The 15,758-nt window shown below is 45.5% G+C and overlaps 1 protein-coding gene across 5 annotated transcripts in view; it reads left to right on the top strand.

The window, feature by feature from the left end:
• Positions 1-11,396, top strand: part of LOC132379354 (lactosylceramide alpha-2,3-sialyltransferase-like) — a 32,895-nt gene extending 21,499 nt beyond the window's left edge. For 4 of the 5 annotated variants that reach the window (XM_059947099.1, XM_059947101.1, XM_059947102.1 and 1 more), the window contains one exon: positions 9,804-11,396. In XM_059947099.1, coding sequence (XP_059803082.1) covers positions 9,804-10,046 — 243 coding nt within the window. In that variant the 3' untranslated portion in view covers positions 10,047-11,396. The other variant, XM_059947104.1, reaches the window with a different exon arrangement.
• The last annotated feature ends 4,362 nt before the right edge of the window (positions 11,397-15,758 follow it).

Here is a 15,758-nt window from a genome sequence, read left to right on the forward strand (position 1 = left end):
TGTGAATGAAGAAAGTTACTCGATGATGCTATAGCTGTGTTGAAGGGTGGCCATTGGAAAACTCAGGTGTATCAAGGGTTAAATAAAAATGTCAGATCCAAGTTTAACAAAGCCCGTCCAGTTCTTTATACCATCCGTGATAAAGCAGCCAGTGTGGTAGATCGCATGGAGGCTGAAAGATTCCTTTCCAAGGTTGAATGGAGCCTATGGGCAATGCCTATAGTACCAGTAGCCAACAAGGATATGTCCATCAGATTTGTGGGATTTTAAGGTCAACCACCAGCCCAGAATTGAAAGCTGATCAACACCCTCTGCCAGGATAGAGGATAATTTGCAAACCTTCCTGGAGGGCAGCACTTCAGCAAAGTGGCCAAAGCTGAGGCCTACCTACAGATGGAGCTGGAAGAAGAGTCCAAAGTGTTTCTCCCATAAACGCTCACAAAGGACTCTATCGCTATAATAGGCTTATTTATGGAGTAACGTCTGCACTTGCACTCTGGCAGAAAGCTGTGGCCCAGGTACTAGGTGTTACCTGGATGACATCTTTGTTACGGGTGAAGATGACAAGGAACATCCCAAAATCTGAAGACATTGGTGAACAATTAGAAGATTGTGGGCTCAGAGCACAATGCAACAAGTGTGAATTCTTTAAACCAAACATCACTTACAATGGTCACATCATTACCGCACAAGCATTACACGAAGATTACGCAAACGTGCTGAGGACATCCAAGCAGTGCTGGATGCCCTAAGGCCAAAAGACGTGCCACTGCTGTGGTCCGTTTTAGTATTTGTCAATTACTATCATAAGTTCCTGCCAAACCTGGCCTCTGTGCTTGGCCCCTTTAACTCACCTCTACAGATCGGGAAGAAATGACAATGGACAAACACAGTGACACACACAAAATGCTGGTGGAACGCAGCAGGCCAGGCAGCATCTATAGGAAGAAGCACAGTCAACGTTTTGGGCCAGGACCCTTTGTCAAGACTAACTGAAAGAAAAGATAGTAGAGATTTGAAAGAAGGAGGGGAAGGGGGGATCCAAAATGATAGGAGAAGACAGGAGGGGGTGGGATGAAGCTAAGAGCTGGAAAGATGATTGGGAAAAGGGATACAGAGCTGGAGAAGGGAAAGGATCATGGGACAGGAGGCCTAGGGAGAAAGAAAGGGACAGGGGAGCACCAGAGGGCAATGGAGAGCAGGCAAGGAGTGACTGTGAGAGGGAAAGAGAGAGGGAAAAAATGGGGGGGGATAAATAAATATATCAGGGATGGGGTAAGAAAGGGTGGAGGGGCATTAATGGAAGCTAGAGAAATCATTGTTCATGCCATCAGGTTGGAGGCTACCCAGACAGAATATAAGGTGTTGTTCTTCCAACCTGAGTGTGGCTTCATCTTGACACTAGAGGAGGCCATGGATAGACATATCAGAATGGGAATGTGATGTGGAATTAAAATATGTGGCCACTGGGAAACCCTACTTTCTCTGGCGGACAGAACATAGGTGTTCAGTGAAACAGTCACCCATTCTGCGTCGGGTCTCACCAATATATAAAAGGCCACACCTGGAGCACCGGACGCAGTATACCACACCAGCCGACTCACAGATGAAGTGTTGCCTCACCTGGAAGGATTGTCTGGGGCCCTGAATGGTGGTGAGGGAGGAAGTGTAAGGGCAGGTGTAGCACTTGTTCCGCTTACAAGGGTAAGTGCCAGGAGGGATATCAGTGGGAAGGGATGGGGTGGGGGGACAAATGGACAAGTGAGTCACATAGGGAGCGATTCCTGCAGAAAGCAGAAAGAGGAGGGGAGGGAAAGATGTGCCTGGTAGTGGGATCCCCTTGGAGGTGGTCGAAGTTACGGAGAAAACACAGTGAGATGGCTTTCCAAAGGGCAAAAGAAATGGTGACATCAGACACTGTATTCATACATTATGATCCACATCGTCCAATGAGGTTTGTCTGTGACACCTCTCCTTATGGTGTAGGTGCAGTCATGTCACATGTTATGAGTGGTGAAAGAAAACTCCCAATAGCCTTTGCATCACGATCCCTTACTGCTGCAGAGAAACATTATGCACAGATTGACAGGGGGCCTTGTCCAGTTTGGGATGAATGGGAGAGAGTTTACCCACATTACTGATCATCAACCACCAGTGTCCATTTTCAAACCGCAGAAGGGCGTTTCACTCTGCACAAATGCAGGGGTGGGCTCTGTTTTTTGGCGGACACAATTTCAAGACCGAATTCAAGAGACAACTACTCATGGGAATGGTGATGGATTGTCCCATTTACCCTTGGAAATGGAAAAACCTTAAACATCTACAAAAGAGGAAACTCCTCTTGAAATTTTCTCCCTAATGCAAATTAAAAGTTTCCTTATTGCAGCAGAGATGATCCAAAGGGAAATCAGAAAAGACTCAACACTGTCTCGGGTCTGCATGGCAACTCATGATGGTTGGAGTGTGCAGCAGAAATTCCAGTTCCTCCATTTTTTACCAGCACCAGGATGAACTTGCCCTTGACGAGGTTTACCTTATGTGAGGATTGAGAGTTGTGGTCCCATCCAAGCTGAGAACTAAAGTGTTGGATGAGTGTTACATGCCAGTCATCTAGGCGCGGTCAAAATGAAAGTGTTGGCTTGTAGCTTTGTCTGGTGGCCTGGGATAGTTCAGCAGATCGAGCAGCTTACCATGCACTGTTTGGGATGCCAACATGTCCAGAAGATGTCAAGAGCAGCACCTCTCCATCCCTGGGAGTGGCCTACATTGCCCGAACAGAGGATTCATGTGGACTTTGCTGGACCATTCATGGGCACAAATTTCTTGTTTGTAGAGGACGTAGCTACAAAGTGGCCAGAAGTGCTCCCAATGACCTCCACTACAGCCTTGCACACTGCTGAAGTGTTGTGAAGCTTCTTCTCAAGAACTGGCTAAGAACCTATCAACCTCCACCTTAAATAGACTCAAAGTCTTGACCGGCTCAGCTATCTACGGCAAAGAATTCCACAGATTCTTCACCCTCTGGTTAATGTTTCCTCACCTTTGTTCTAAATGGACATCCCTCAATTCTAAGGCTGTGCCCTTGGTCCTAGATGTTTTGTAACTCCAGAAACTACTCAAAGGAAAAACACAGGAGCCGGGATAAACTTGTCTACATAGCTTTTCTTTAGTGAGGTGCTCCCACATGACATGGTGGTGTAGTGATAGATGCCATTCATGATCAGTGCTTCTAACATAAAGTGAATCGTGTAAACAAACAAAGAATGCTTAACCAAACAATATATTTACATTGTGCTCCTGAATAAGCATTGCATAACACTTAATCAGTGACCATGGATCCTTTCATAGCAAAAGGATTTGAGTACAGGAGCAGGGAGGTTCTACTGCAGTTGTACAAGGCCTTGGTGAGACCGCACCTAGAATATTGTGTGCAGTTTTGGTCCCCTAATCTGAGGAAAGACATTCTTGCCACAGAGGGAGTACAGAGAAAGTTCACCAGATTGATTCCTGGGATGGCAGGACTTTCATATGAAGAAAGACTGGATTGATCAGGCTTATACTCACTGGAATTTAGAAGATTGAGGGGGGATCTTATTGAAAAGTATAAAATTCTAAAGGGATTGAACAGGCTAGATGCAGGAAGATTGTTTCTGATGTTGGGGAAGTCCAGAACGAGGGGTCACAGTTTAAGGCTAAAGGGGAAGCCTTTTAGGACTGAGATGAGGAAAAACTTCTTCACACAGAGAGTGGTGAATCTGTGGAATTCTCTGCCACAGGAAACAGTTGAGGCTGGTTCATTGGCTATATTTAAGAGGAAGTTAGATATGGCCCTTGTGGCTAAAGGGATCAGGGGGTATGGAGAGAAAGCAGGTACAGGGTTCTGAGTTGGATGATCAGGCTCGAAGGGCTGAATGGCCTACTCCTGCACCTATTTTCTGTTTCTATGGATCACAGTTTGTTACGAAATAATTTCAGTCATTCCTGAAAAAGAATGGAATGAGGCATATTACATCTGCACCGTACCACCTGACTACAACTGGCTTGGTGGAAAGGTTCATTCAAAGTGTGAGCACTGTCAGCGGGACACTCTAACACTGAATCAGAAGCTCATCAATTTCCTCCTTGCTTATCGCATTGCGGCACACTCCACAACCAACAATTCACCAGCTATGCTGTTCCTGCGTCGTCGCTTGCACCCACACTTGGATCTCCTCAAACCTCCTTTCAGGAGTATGCAGGACCAAGAGCTGAGGCAAACTGAGGGCTCCTCACACGAGGAGGTTTGGGTTCACTCCTGGACAAACAGTCCTGGTGAGATACAACCAAGGTGATCAAAAGTGGATACTTGGGAAGATTAAGTGATACTTGGGAAGTGAAACACAGTTAAGATTGTGTCAGATAGCATTGGGAGACGCCACATTGAGAAGAGCAGAGTCAATTGTTAAAGAAGAAAGATGTCCAGAGCTGTAAGAACCACTTTTGCAGTGCCTGGGTCAGCTCCTACAACCACCACGGAGGAGCCCCAGAACCTGAGATGGTTTCACAGTCACAAGTCTCACCTGCCAAGCAGGGTGACCCACCCTGTGACATTCTCCCACAAGAATAAGAAATCCTCCACAGAGATTAAATCTTTAGGCCAAAATGTGACTAGAAAGCAATACATTACAAATTTGAATTGAGATGCACTCTATATTGAGCTGGAGTTTATAGCTAAGCAAGGAGAAATGTAGTGTATTTAGTATTTCAGTAACATGTGTGTAATATTGTAAATATATTATTTGATTAAGCATTCTTTGCCTGTTTATATAATTCATTATGGGTTATATGTAGGAAGTGCTGATTGGGAATGGCATACGACATTACACCACCATGTCATAAGGAAAGCTAATTAGGCAAGTTCATCCCGGCTCCTGTGCTTTTCCTTTCGATTAGTTTCTGGAGGTACAAAACATCTAGGACCAGAGTGCACAGCCTTGGAAATGAGGGACAGCCATTTAGAACAAAGGTGAGCAAACAGTTCTTTAAGCAGAAGGCGGCAAATCTGTGGCATTCATTACCATGTGTGGCTGTGCAGGCCAAGTCATTGGGTATATTTGAGGCAGATGTCGATGGGTTCTTGAATACTCAGGGCGTCAAAGGTTGCAGGGAGAAGGCAAGAAAATGGGGGTGAGAGGAATAAAAAATCAACCATGACGGAATGGTGGAGCAGACTCGACGGGCTGAATGGCCCACTCCTGCTCCTTTGTCTTGTGGTATTATGGTAATGGCACTTACCTGCTGGACCCAGGATTGATCCGCTGAAATGGTAACACTGAGGAATTTAAAATTGCTGAACCTCTCCACATCTAATTCCTCCAATGAGGACCTCTGGTTTCCTACTCCTGAAGTCACCAATCAGCTCCTTGGTCTTGCTGACTTTGACCGAGGGGGTATTGTTCTGGCACCACTCAGCCAATATGCTGGTTCATCACCTCCTTCGATTTGGCCAACAACAGTGGTGTCATCAGGGAAGTGAGTAGAGCAGAGATTAGTCCGACAGCCTTGTGGTGCACGTGTGCTGATTGTGGAGAAGAATTTGCCCATCCAAACTGACTGGGGTCTGCAACTGAGGATCCAGTTGCACAAGGCGGTATTGTGGCCTAGGTCTTGAAACTTATTGATTAGTTTTGAGCGGCTGATGGCATTGAATACTGAATTGTAGTGAATGAAGAACATCCAGATCTATACATCTTCACCGTCCAGATGCTCCAGGGCTGAATGAAGAACCAATTAAGTGGCATCTGTTGTTGATCTGTTGTGATGGTAGGCAAACTGGAGCAGATCCAAGTCACTTCTCGGGCAGGAATCAATATATTTCAGCTTCTTAAAGCACTTCATCGCAGTAGATGTAACTATCACTGGCTGATAGTTATTGAGGCAGGTTTCCATGTCCTTCTTAAGCACTGGCATAATTGAAGCCTGCCTGAAGCAGATGGGTCCCTCAGTGAGAGGTGAACATTCCAGCCTCTTTATCATCATCGGTCTTTCGTACTTGGCCAGGTGCCCCGTCTGGACTGAGTGCTTTCCGTGGGTTCACCCTCTTGAAGATGCCCTCACGCTGGCCTCAGAGACGGGAACCACAGGGTCATCGGGCTGTGGGCGTCCATGCTTTCGTGGTGGAAGTGAGCAGAGAGGGCATTGAGCTCATCTGGGAGCGAAACCTCGTTGTCACCTACGTGGCTTGGTTTCACTTTGCAGGAGGTGACCTGCCACAGCTGTCGGGCACCCTTCAGTGATTCAGTTTGGCTTGCAGTTGGCACCACCTGTGAGATGATTTTCCGGAGACTGTACCTGTACCTGTACTTTACTTGGTTGCTAGTCCTGAATGCCATTGATCTAGCCCTCAGCAGCTTGTGTGATCTCAAGGTAGATGCGGGACTTCTGAGTGGGGAAATATCTGAATGATTTTGTGGAGGTACACTTGTGCCCGACTGTTTCTATAAAGTCTGTGGCACCGTCAAGTCATTCAGGTCCTCCGAGTCTTTGAACACGGCCCAGACCACCAACTCAGAGCAATCCCCATAGTTGCTCCTCTGCCTTCTGTGACCGCCTCTTCACTGTCTGTACTTCTGGAGCCTTTATCTTTTAGCCCCTGTCTGTGTGCAGGCAGGAGGAAGACAACCAGCTGGTCAGATTTTCCAAAGTACAGTCTAGGCAGGGAATCAGGCTGCCATTCCTAATTATAGTATAGTTGTGGTCAAGTGTGTTGGGACCCCTGGTGCTGCAGGTCATATGTTGAAGATAACTGGGCAGGTGTTTCTTCATATGGCCCTGACTGGAGACCCCGACAATGATTTGAAAAGTGTTAGAGTAGGCTGTTTCTTGTTTGCTGATAGTGGCACTCAGTACCTTGATTGCCGGTGTAACATGAGCTTTGGTGGTATGTAAGCTGTGGTCAGGATTACAGAGGAGAATTCTCTTGGTCAGTAAAGTGGCCAGCACTTAATCGGGGAACAAGAGTGCGTCAATACCGCAGCGTCTGAGTACCACAAGGAGCTTGTCATGAAACACAGATGCCCCACCTTTAGCCTTCTCTGAATCTGCAGTCCAGTCCATCCTGTGTATTGAGAAGTCCTTGGGTTTGACTGGCATGTCTGTCATGTCTAGAGCGAGCCACGTCTCTGTGAAATACAGAACACAGCAATTCCTCTTTTCCCTCCGATGCAGCAATCTTGCCCTTAGGTCCTCAGTCTCGCTCTCCAGCGACTGTACATCTGCTAACAAGATGCGGGCTACAGGAAGTTTAATACTCCTTCATTTTAGTCTGGCTCAGAGTCTCCCCTCCTCCCTCTCTTTCAGCCATGACAATTTTCCTTTGTCTATTTAAAGGTGCTGTACCTGCATTCTTGAGAGTTAAGTCTGCTGAGTTATTCAAAAGGTTGTGAAATTGCTAGTTCATTAAGATGGTTCAAAAGTACACTGCTTAAAAAAAAATTACAGATTGCAGATCACAGTGTCAGTTCCTCCAGTTGAACTGTCTTTGTGTGTGTTTCCCCCTAGCTGTCAGTCTGTGGTTTTGTATTGCCATGTGCTCCTGTCTCCGCCCCTGCTCTACTCCGGCCCCTGTATCACCGAGTACTCCATCTCTCATCCGTTTCTCACTGTTACCTGTATTGCTGCCTCCTGTGTCTCATAGTGCTCCTCCTATCATCTGCCTCTCTGTTTATTGCTCAGTGTATTTCAGTCCAGTTTTCACCTGCTTGTTGCCAGATTGTGCCAGCGCATTTTCCTGAGCCTTTCCAGCATCCATATCTATACTCTGCCTGAACTTTGATGCCGACTTTGTTTGCACTTTGGGATTTGTTACTTAATTAATATCCCTGTGTGCACAGTACGAGATCTGTGATTGGATCACTGCTCCAGTGTCCTGACACGCAGTGAGACTAATTCAAAAGTATAATTACAAGTTTTGTAAGCAACCTGCAACGTGTCACCATGTCTCACCAGCACTATCGTGCTGTACCACATCATGGAGTTAGGCAATGTTGTTAGTGCAAGCCTCAAGATAATCATTTTCTTAAAGCCCATCACCCCTATTGGGGCATTGTCTGCTGACAGCAGCTCAAAGTCCTCTGTCCTGGGTTCAAAGTTGATCAGCCCCTGTGGCATCTGCTTTCATCACATGACTTCATGTGTCTTCCAGGTGAAGATCAGTCCTCTCCCAGGGATGAGGTCTTTGGAGTTTCAGTTGGTGTTTCTGTAACTCTGGGTTAAGTGATGGGGTTGCTAGCCCCATGCCTTGCCCTTGACCTTTTGCAGCCAGGCTTGGGATTGTCCATGGCGGAGTTAAGCCTCAGGAAGAGCAGCCCATTTATTTAGCCACTGTGGAGAGGGGTTGCTACTTGGAGTACTTGCCCAAACAGTACATACACACACACATAAAATAACTGTAAATGCTCAGTTCTGGTTGCCTCATTACAAAAGGCATGTAGAGCCTTTAGAGAGGGGTGCAGAGAAGATTTAGACCAATGGACATTGGAGCAGAAACTGGCCATTTGGCCCATTGAGAATGGGCCACCAGATTTATCAGGATGCTGCCTGAACCAGAGGGCATGTCTTGTGAGAAAGGCCGAGCAAGCAAGTGCTTTCCCCTCTGGAGCAAAGGAGGATGAGAGGTGACTGGATAGTGGTGTACAAGTGGCATAGATCAAGTGGACAGCCGGAGACTTTCTGAAAATGGCTAATACAAAGGGCACGACTTTAAGGTGTTTGGAGGAAAGGATAATGGGGATGAGATGTCAGTGGCCAAGTTTTTTCCAACAGAGAAGTAGGTGAGTGGAACACCCTGCCAGGGGTGGTGGAAGAGGCATATGCATTAGAGGCATTTAAGAGACTCTAGATAGGCACATGGGGAAGTTTAGATTGAAGTTGTAATACTCCGCACAATATTGTGGGCTGAGCTGCTTGTACTGTGCTGCACTGTTCTATGTAGTCACTGACTTGTGTTGACCTCTTTATAATTGAATTATTCAATTAGTTCCACTGCCCTGCTTTTTAATTAGTCCAGCCATCCTTCCCAGTCAATGTCGATGACATTTCCTCAAGTTACAGAGGAGTTGTATTGAATGATAACTCTTCTCATTGATATGCATGGTCATGTTCCAATGTAGCCGGGGAGAGGAGCATACTTTGTCAGGCACTTTTGCTCAGCCGCCACAAAAGGCAGGATTTCTCGCTGGCCACTCACTTCAATTCCGACATGTGGGTCCGTAGCCTCCTCCACTACAACAGTGAGGTCACACTTAGGTTGGAGGAGCAACACCTTGTATTCCATCTGCATAGCCTCCAACCTGGTGGCAGGAATATTGATTTCTCAAACTTCCCCCTTCCTTCTCGATTTATTCCCCATTCTGATTTCCTTCTCACCTCTTCTTTTTCCCCTCACCTGCCCACCATCTCCTTCCGGCCCACCGTCCTCTCTATCAGATTCCTCCTCCTTCTTCAGCCCTTTATCTCTTCTGTCACCTACCACCTTCCCCCGCCCCCCACAAACTTTTCCCCTCACCTGCCAGCTTGTACTCTTACCCCTCCCCAGCTTCTTATTCTGGCTTCCGTTCACTTCCTTTCCGGTCCTGCCGACGGGTCAACTGCTGTCCCTTTGCCATAGATGGCGCCTGACGTGCTCCAGCATTTTGCGTGTGTTGCATCTGCAGATTTTCTTAGCTTTTCACGTAACATTTCATGGCTGATCCTGGAGAATCTGCAGAGTTGTGATAGCTACAATTGCTGTGTAATTTTCTTGACTTCCTCTTTTTTTTGCTCAGGCGATTCCAACGCTGGGAATGACATCTGTCATGACTGCTTTGCTTCTATGTGATGAGGTTAACCTCGCTGGATTTGGCTATGATATGCACCACCCCAATCTTCCCTTGCACTACTATGAAGCCATCGGAATGGATGCAATGAATTCCCAGGCTGTGCACAACGTGAACAAGGAGAAGCTCTTCTTGGCCTCTTTAGTGAAAGGAAATGTGGTCAATGACCTCACAGGTGGGATCAGCTGGTAGGAAGGCATCTTCAAATTCTGGAAACAGGTCAGACAGCTTCTGGAGAGTGAGGGAGAAAGCCACGGAGGACAGAGGGGGAGAGTGTGGGGTAGTGAGAAGAGAGTGCAGAAGATAAACACATAGAGAGAGTGCAGTAGATCAAGAGAAGTGAGTGCGGGAGAGAGCAAGAGTGAACCCCTCTCCTCTCTATTTACACTGGTTATAAATTCAAGTCAGTATCTTAACTCAAATTCATTGAACTGAAGCGATAGGTTTTTTTTTCTCTCCGCAGACATTTTCTGATTGACTGAGCACCTCCGGAGTTCACTGTTTTTATTTCAGAGTTCCAGCGTCTGCAGTCTTAGATTTGCTTGTTGGGGAAAGAATTGAAAATGTATTTAACATCACAAAATCAACATCTCAGAATTGTATCAAAACATCAACTGAAGAGAAATCGCAATAGGCGTGTTCTCCTTCTTAAACCCATCACCCCTACTGGGGCATAGTCTGCTGAAAACAGCTCACTGAATCCCGCTGCCCTAGGCCAATCTTTCAAACTGTCTCCAGGTAGAACCTGTTTTGTGTCTTCTAGGTGACGATCCTTCCTCTCTCAAGGATGAGGTCTTCAGATCTTCTGTTAACGTTTCCATAGCTCTGGGTTTTATGAAATGGGGTTGCTCTCCCCCACACCCAACTCTTCTCCTTTTGCAGCTGGGCTTGGGAGCAACCATAGATGTGCTCTTTTTGCACTTATTTTCAGATTATAACTCAGATTTAAGGAGAAAACAGCTACATAACCTGAATTGATCAACAGTGAGGCTGCTGTTATACAGTACCTTAGGGCCAACAGCACTGAAAGTAAAGGGAGTATGATTAAACAGCAACTAGGAAATGAACCAGCAACTTTAATTAAAACTGACATTTGCAAGAGACCATGTGTTATGAATTTAATGTGTATGGTTTGGATTGTGCAGAAGAAATATGTAGTTAATTTAAAACTCATGGCTGCAAACGGAGGTGAAGAAATGTATTCTGCTAGCTAATGCAAGGAATGTGACCTTCTGCACAGATAAGCATGGTGTCAATAAAGAGGATTAAGAGTGTTGGGTGAATCAGATGATTTTTTTTATTGAGGGCCATAAATGTGAATGTACAGCTACAGGCAGTCCAGGTTATTCTCATGTATCAGTTGCTTAGTCACTTGGGCTATATTATTATTTTTATGTTATATTACTGTCTTGTATTTTGCTGCATACACCTTGTGCTGTGAGTGACTGCTTTGCACCTTGGCTCCAAAAGAATGCAGTTTGGTTTGGCTTGGCTGCATTCTTGTGTGTGGTTGAATGATAAATAAAATTTCATCTAACTCATTGCAACTAGTCTGTCAACTCTAGCTACCAGTTTTGATAAAAGCCAGGTCTTAAACATTCCTTAAAGCAAAGGGCTCCATAATGGCATAACTAGATACATCCATTCAACTAGGAATGGATTATTTACCTACTCAATATTTCCACACTAATTCAAGTGCTGTCCCGATGTCAAGGATATTTACAGTTTCCCATTTTAACACACTTGCCTTCTTGTCAATTCTCATTCCAACAGATCTAGATTGTCTTTTTTTAGGTCAATGACCAACAGAGTCCGAGGATGTGCTGGATTCCAAGTCTTGCCAATGCTGCCGGTGCCAAGTAACTCCAGCCCATTGTTTGCTTTGTTGGCTTTGGAAAGTGGCTGAGCACCGGGCGGAAACTCACGTAGTGTGACGGGGAGTGGGGACCAATTCCTTACAGACAGCAGTAGCATTACACTAACTACTATGCTATCATGTCACCCCTTAGTAAAGAAGCAACAACAAAACTGAGGAAAAGTGTGGGGGGAAGAGCAAATTACTGAGGCACATTTTCGTTTAGAAATTCTACCGGCCAGTTTCACTCGTGTGTAGAGCTGTGGTTTATTAATGTGCACAGTCATAGCAGTGGAAGTCATGAGTAGAAGAATCTTTTCATTTCTAATGGGCTTAGCCCAAACATTGACTGTTCATTCCTCCCCACAGATGTTGTTTGACCTGCTGAATTCCTCCAGCATTTTGTGTGAGAGACACTCTGGCTTTCTCGCATTTGCAGAATCTCTTGTGTGTGTCTCACTTGATTGGACGCAAAAAGCTGGCTCTGAAATGGTGCATCTTTTCCTTTTCCTGCCTAACTTTACAAATTTATTTATTAGCTAATATTTAGTCACCTCTGTCAGGTTCAGTGATATTTTTTATTTGAGAGCTCACTGGTTTTGAATAGTTTGTATGGAAGGCTGACCGTTCCTACAGAATGATAATCTGGCTGGCAGCGTGCGATTTTCCTGCTGATCTTTCAAAGCTTAAAAGTAGAAAGTAAATTCATTATCAAAGTACATAAGTCACCAACAGCACAATACAGGCCCTTCGGCCCACAAAGCTGTGCCGAATATGTCCTTACCTTACAAATTACCTAGGGTTACCCATAGCCCTCTACTTTTCTGAGCTCCAAGGACCTGTCCAAGAGTCTCTTAAAAGACCCTATCGTATCCGCCTCCAGCACCGTCACCGGCAGCACCACTCTCTGCGTAAAAAAACTTACCTCCGACACCTTCTTTGTACGTACTCCCAAGCACCTTAAAACTACTCTCTTGTGCTAGCCATTCCAGCCCTGGGAAAAGGCCTCTGACTATCCACACATTCAATTCCTCTCATCATCTTATAAAGTATAAAGAAACAGACATGCTCTTCATAAATAAGCAATAAATATCAAAACATAACATTGAGTATTTTTTTCCCCAGTCTTGATGAAGGGTCGTGGCCCAAAATGTTGACTGTACTCTTTTCCATCGATGCTGCCTGGCCTGCTGAGTTCCTCCAGCATTCTGTGTGTGTTGCTTGGATTTCCAGCATCTGCACATTTTCTCCTATTTGTGAAGAGTCTTTGAAGCAGAGTCCATAGGTTGTGGGAACAGTGTCAGTGTTGGGGCGAGTGAAGAGTCTGATGGCTGAGGGGTAATAATTGTTCCTGAAACCTGATTGGGGTTCTTTCTCGTTATAGCAGTGAGAAGAGAGCATGGCCAAGGTGGTGGATTGTACTTGACGGATGCTGCTTTTCCATGTAAATATGCTCAGTGGTGGGGTTTGTTTCACCCATGATGGACTGGGCTGTATCCACTATGTCTGAAGGAGTTTCCATTCAAGGGCATTGGTGCTTTCATAGCAGGTCATGGATTAATCTATCCATTATATCACTTCTCTTTCAATTTACCATTTTATCATTTAATTTTTTTGGACAGGTTGACTGGAGCAGGTCAAGGTTGTTGGAAGTTGCTTTAATATTACACAACCTGAAGATCCAGAGGGGCAATTTTCCTACATTATAAAAGGCAAATCTCTTGCAGACAAACTCCAGCTGATGACCCACCTATGTGCTACAATTGAGTTACCTTGCCCAATTAAAATTTGTTATGAGGACACGATCTTTGCAAATGTGTATCTGGAGCAACACACAAGGAAGCCAAAGGAACTCAGCAGGTCAGGCAGCATAAAAATGATGAGACACAGCAGCAAATTAGGCCATTCAGCCCATCGTCTGCTCTACCATTCCAACATGGCTGATTTATTATCCCTCTCAATTCCATTCACTTGCTTTCTCCCCATAAACTTTGATGCCCTTACTAATCAAGAATCTATCAACCAACGCTTTAAATATACCCAGTGACTTGGCCTCCACAGCCATGAATTCCACAGATCCACCACACTCTGGCTAAAGAAATCCCTCCTCATCTCTGTTCTAAAGGGACTTGTCGTATTAGAAACATAGAAAACATACAACATAATACAGGCCCTTCAGCCCACAAAGCTGTGCCGAACATGTCCTTACCTTGGAACTACCTGGGATTACCCATAGCCCTCTATTTTTCCAAGCTCCAGGTATCTATCCAGGAGTCTCTTTAAAAAGCCCTATTGTTTCTGCTGTATACTGAGGCTTCACCCTCAGATCCTAAACACCTTCACTATATGTAACACATCTAATATTGAAAGGCTGAAATAGACATTTCCAGTGGGAGGGATGAAGCTGAGAGCTGGAAAGCTGATTGGCAAAAGGGATACAGAGCTGGAGAAGGGAAAGGATCATGGGACAGGAGGCCTAGGGAGAAAGAAAGGGGCAGGGGAGCACCAGAGGGAGATGGAGAACAGGCAAAGAGTGATTGTGAGAGGGGCAGAGATAGAAAAAAGGGAGGGGAATAATAAATAAGGGATGGGGTAAGAAGGAGAGGGGGGCATTAACAGAAGTTAGAAAGATCAATGTTCATGCCATCAGGTTGGAGGCTACCCAGATGGAATACAAGATGTTGTTCCTCTAACCTGAGTGTGGCTTCATCTTGACAGTAGAGGAGGCCATGGATAGATATATCAGAATGGGAATGGGACATGGAATTAAAATGTGTGGCCACTGGGAGATCCTGCTTTCTCTGGCGGACAGAGCGTAGGTGTTCAGCGAAACGGCCTGAAACGTCCACTGTACTTCTTCCTATAGATGCTGCCTGGCCTGCTGTGTTCCACCAGCATTGTGTGTGTGTTGCTTGAATTTCCCGCATCTGCAGATTTTATCGAGTCCGTACATCAACTTCCCTGCAGCTTAACAAGCTGCTTTTGTCTCCGTCCCAGATCTGACAAAGGATTTTCAGCGTGAAACATTGACAGTTTTCCTTCCCACAGATGCTGCCCGACCTGCCGAGCATATCCATCATTTTCTATTTTTAAGCTGGAACTATTTATTCCTCTCCACAGATGCTACCTGAGTTCCTCCAGCATTTTGTGTGTGTTCAAAGTACATATACATTATACAACCTAGAGAAACGTCTCCTAATCTGAGCCACAGATAAAGAAGCCCAATACTGTAGAACCCATAAAGGGCTGATCACACCATATGCTGAGAGGAAAAACACATCACACAAACAATAAATGCAAGCAAATAGCACTCTGGACTGAAGTCCACAGAGTTCATCCCCAGTCCTTTGGTTTAGTGTGGAGCAGCAAGCTGTGACAGACCGTCCATTCCCCCAGGTCCCAACATCTGCAGAATCTCGTCTGTTTGAAAAGACAGTCATACACTGTTTTTATATCTACTGTATATACTTTTTGTGAATAAAGCTTAATTTTGAAATAAGAAAGCCTTCGTCTCCACAGATACTGCTTGAACCTCTGAGTATTTCCAGTAGTCTTATTGATGCTGATTTCAGCATCTACATTTTGTGTGTCTTTCCCTGCCCACTACCTCCCCCTTCCATACAACCCCCTCATTTTTCTTTCTCCAATACATCCTCCACTCACGCTCATCTCAATGAACTCAATCACCCTTCCTCATCCATCCCCAAACTACCCTGCACTAAAGGAGTGTTACAGTGTTGGGGGGGGGGGTAAATGAAGGAACACTGCCCTGTGGGAGGGGCCATGCAGAGGGTAGGCATCACTAGCAGGGACTATATTCAGGGAGCCCCAGGACAGAATTGAGAGAGCACTGCACTACTGGAGGGGCGGAACTGAGGAAACACAGCCCGACTGGAGGCAGTGGAGGTTCACCACAGACGATAGGCAGAATAATATTAAGCCAGCTTTGCATGATCAGAGTTGGTTTATTGAGCCTCACCAGAGGGACAGTATTGAGGAGGGAAGACTGCCCTATCGGAAGGGCATTATTGAGGCAGCACATACAATTG

This window comes from Hypanus sabinus, chromosome 22, assembly GCF_030144855.1.
Source record: "Hypanus sabinus isolate sHypSab1 chromosome 22, sHypSab1.hap1, whole genome shotgun sequence".
Classification (NCBI taxonomy): Eukaryota; Metazoa; Chordata; class Chondrichthyes; order Myliobatiformes; family Dasyatidae; genus Hypanus; species Hypanus sabinus.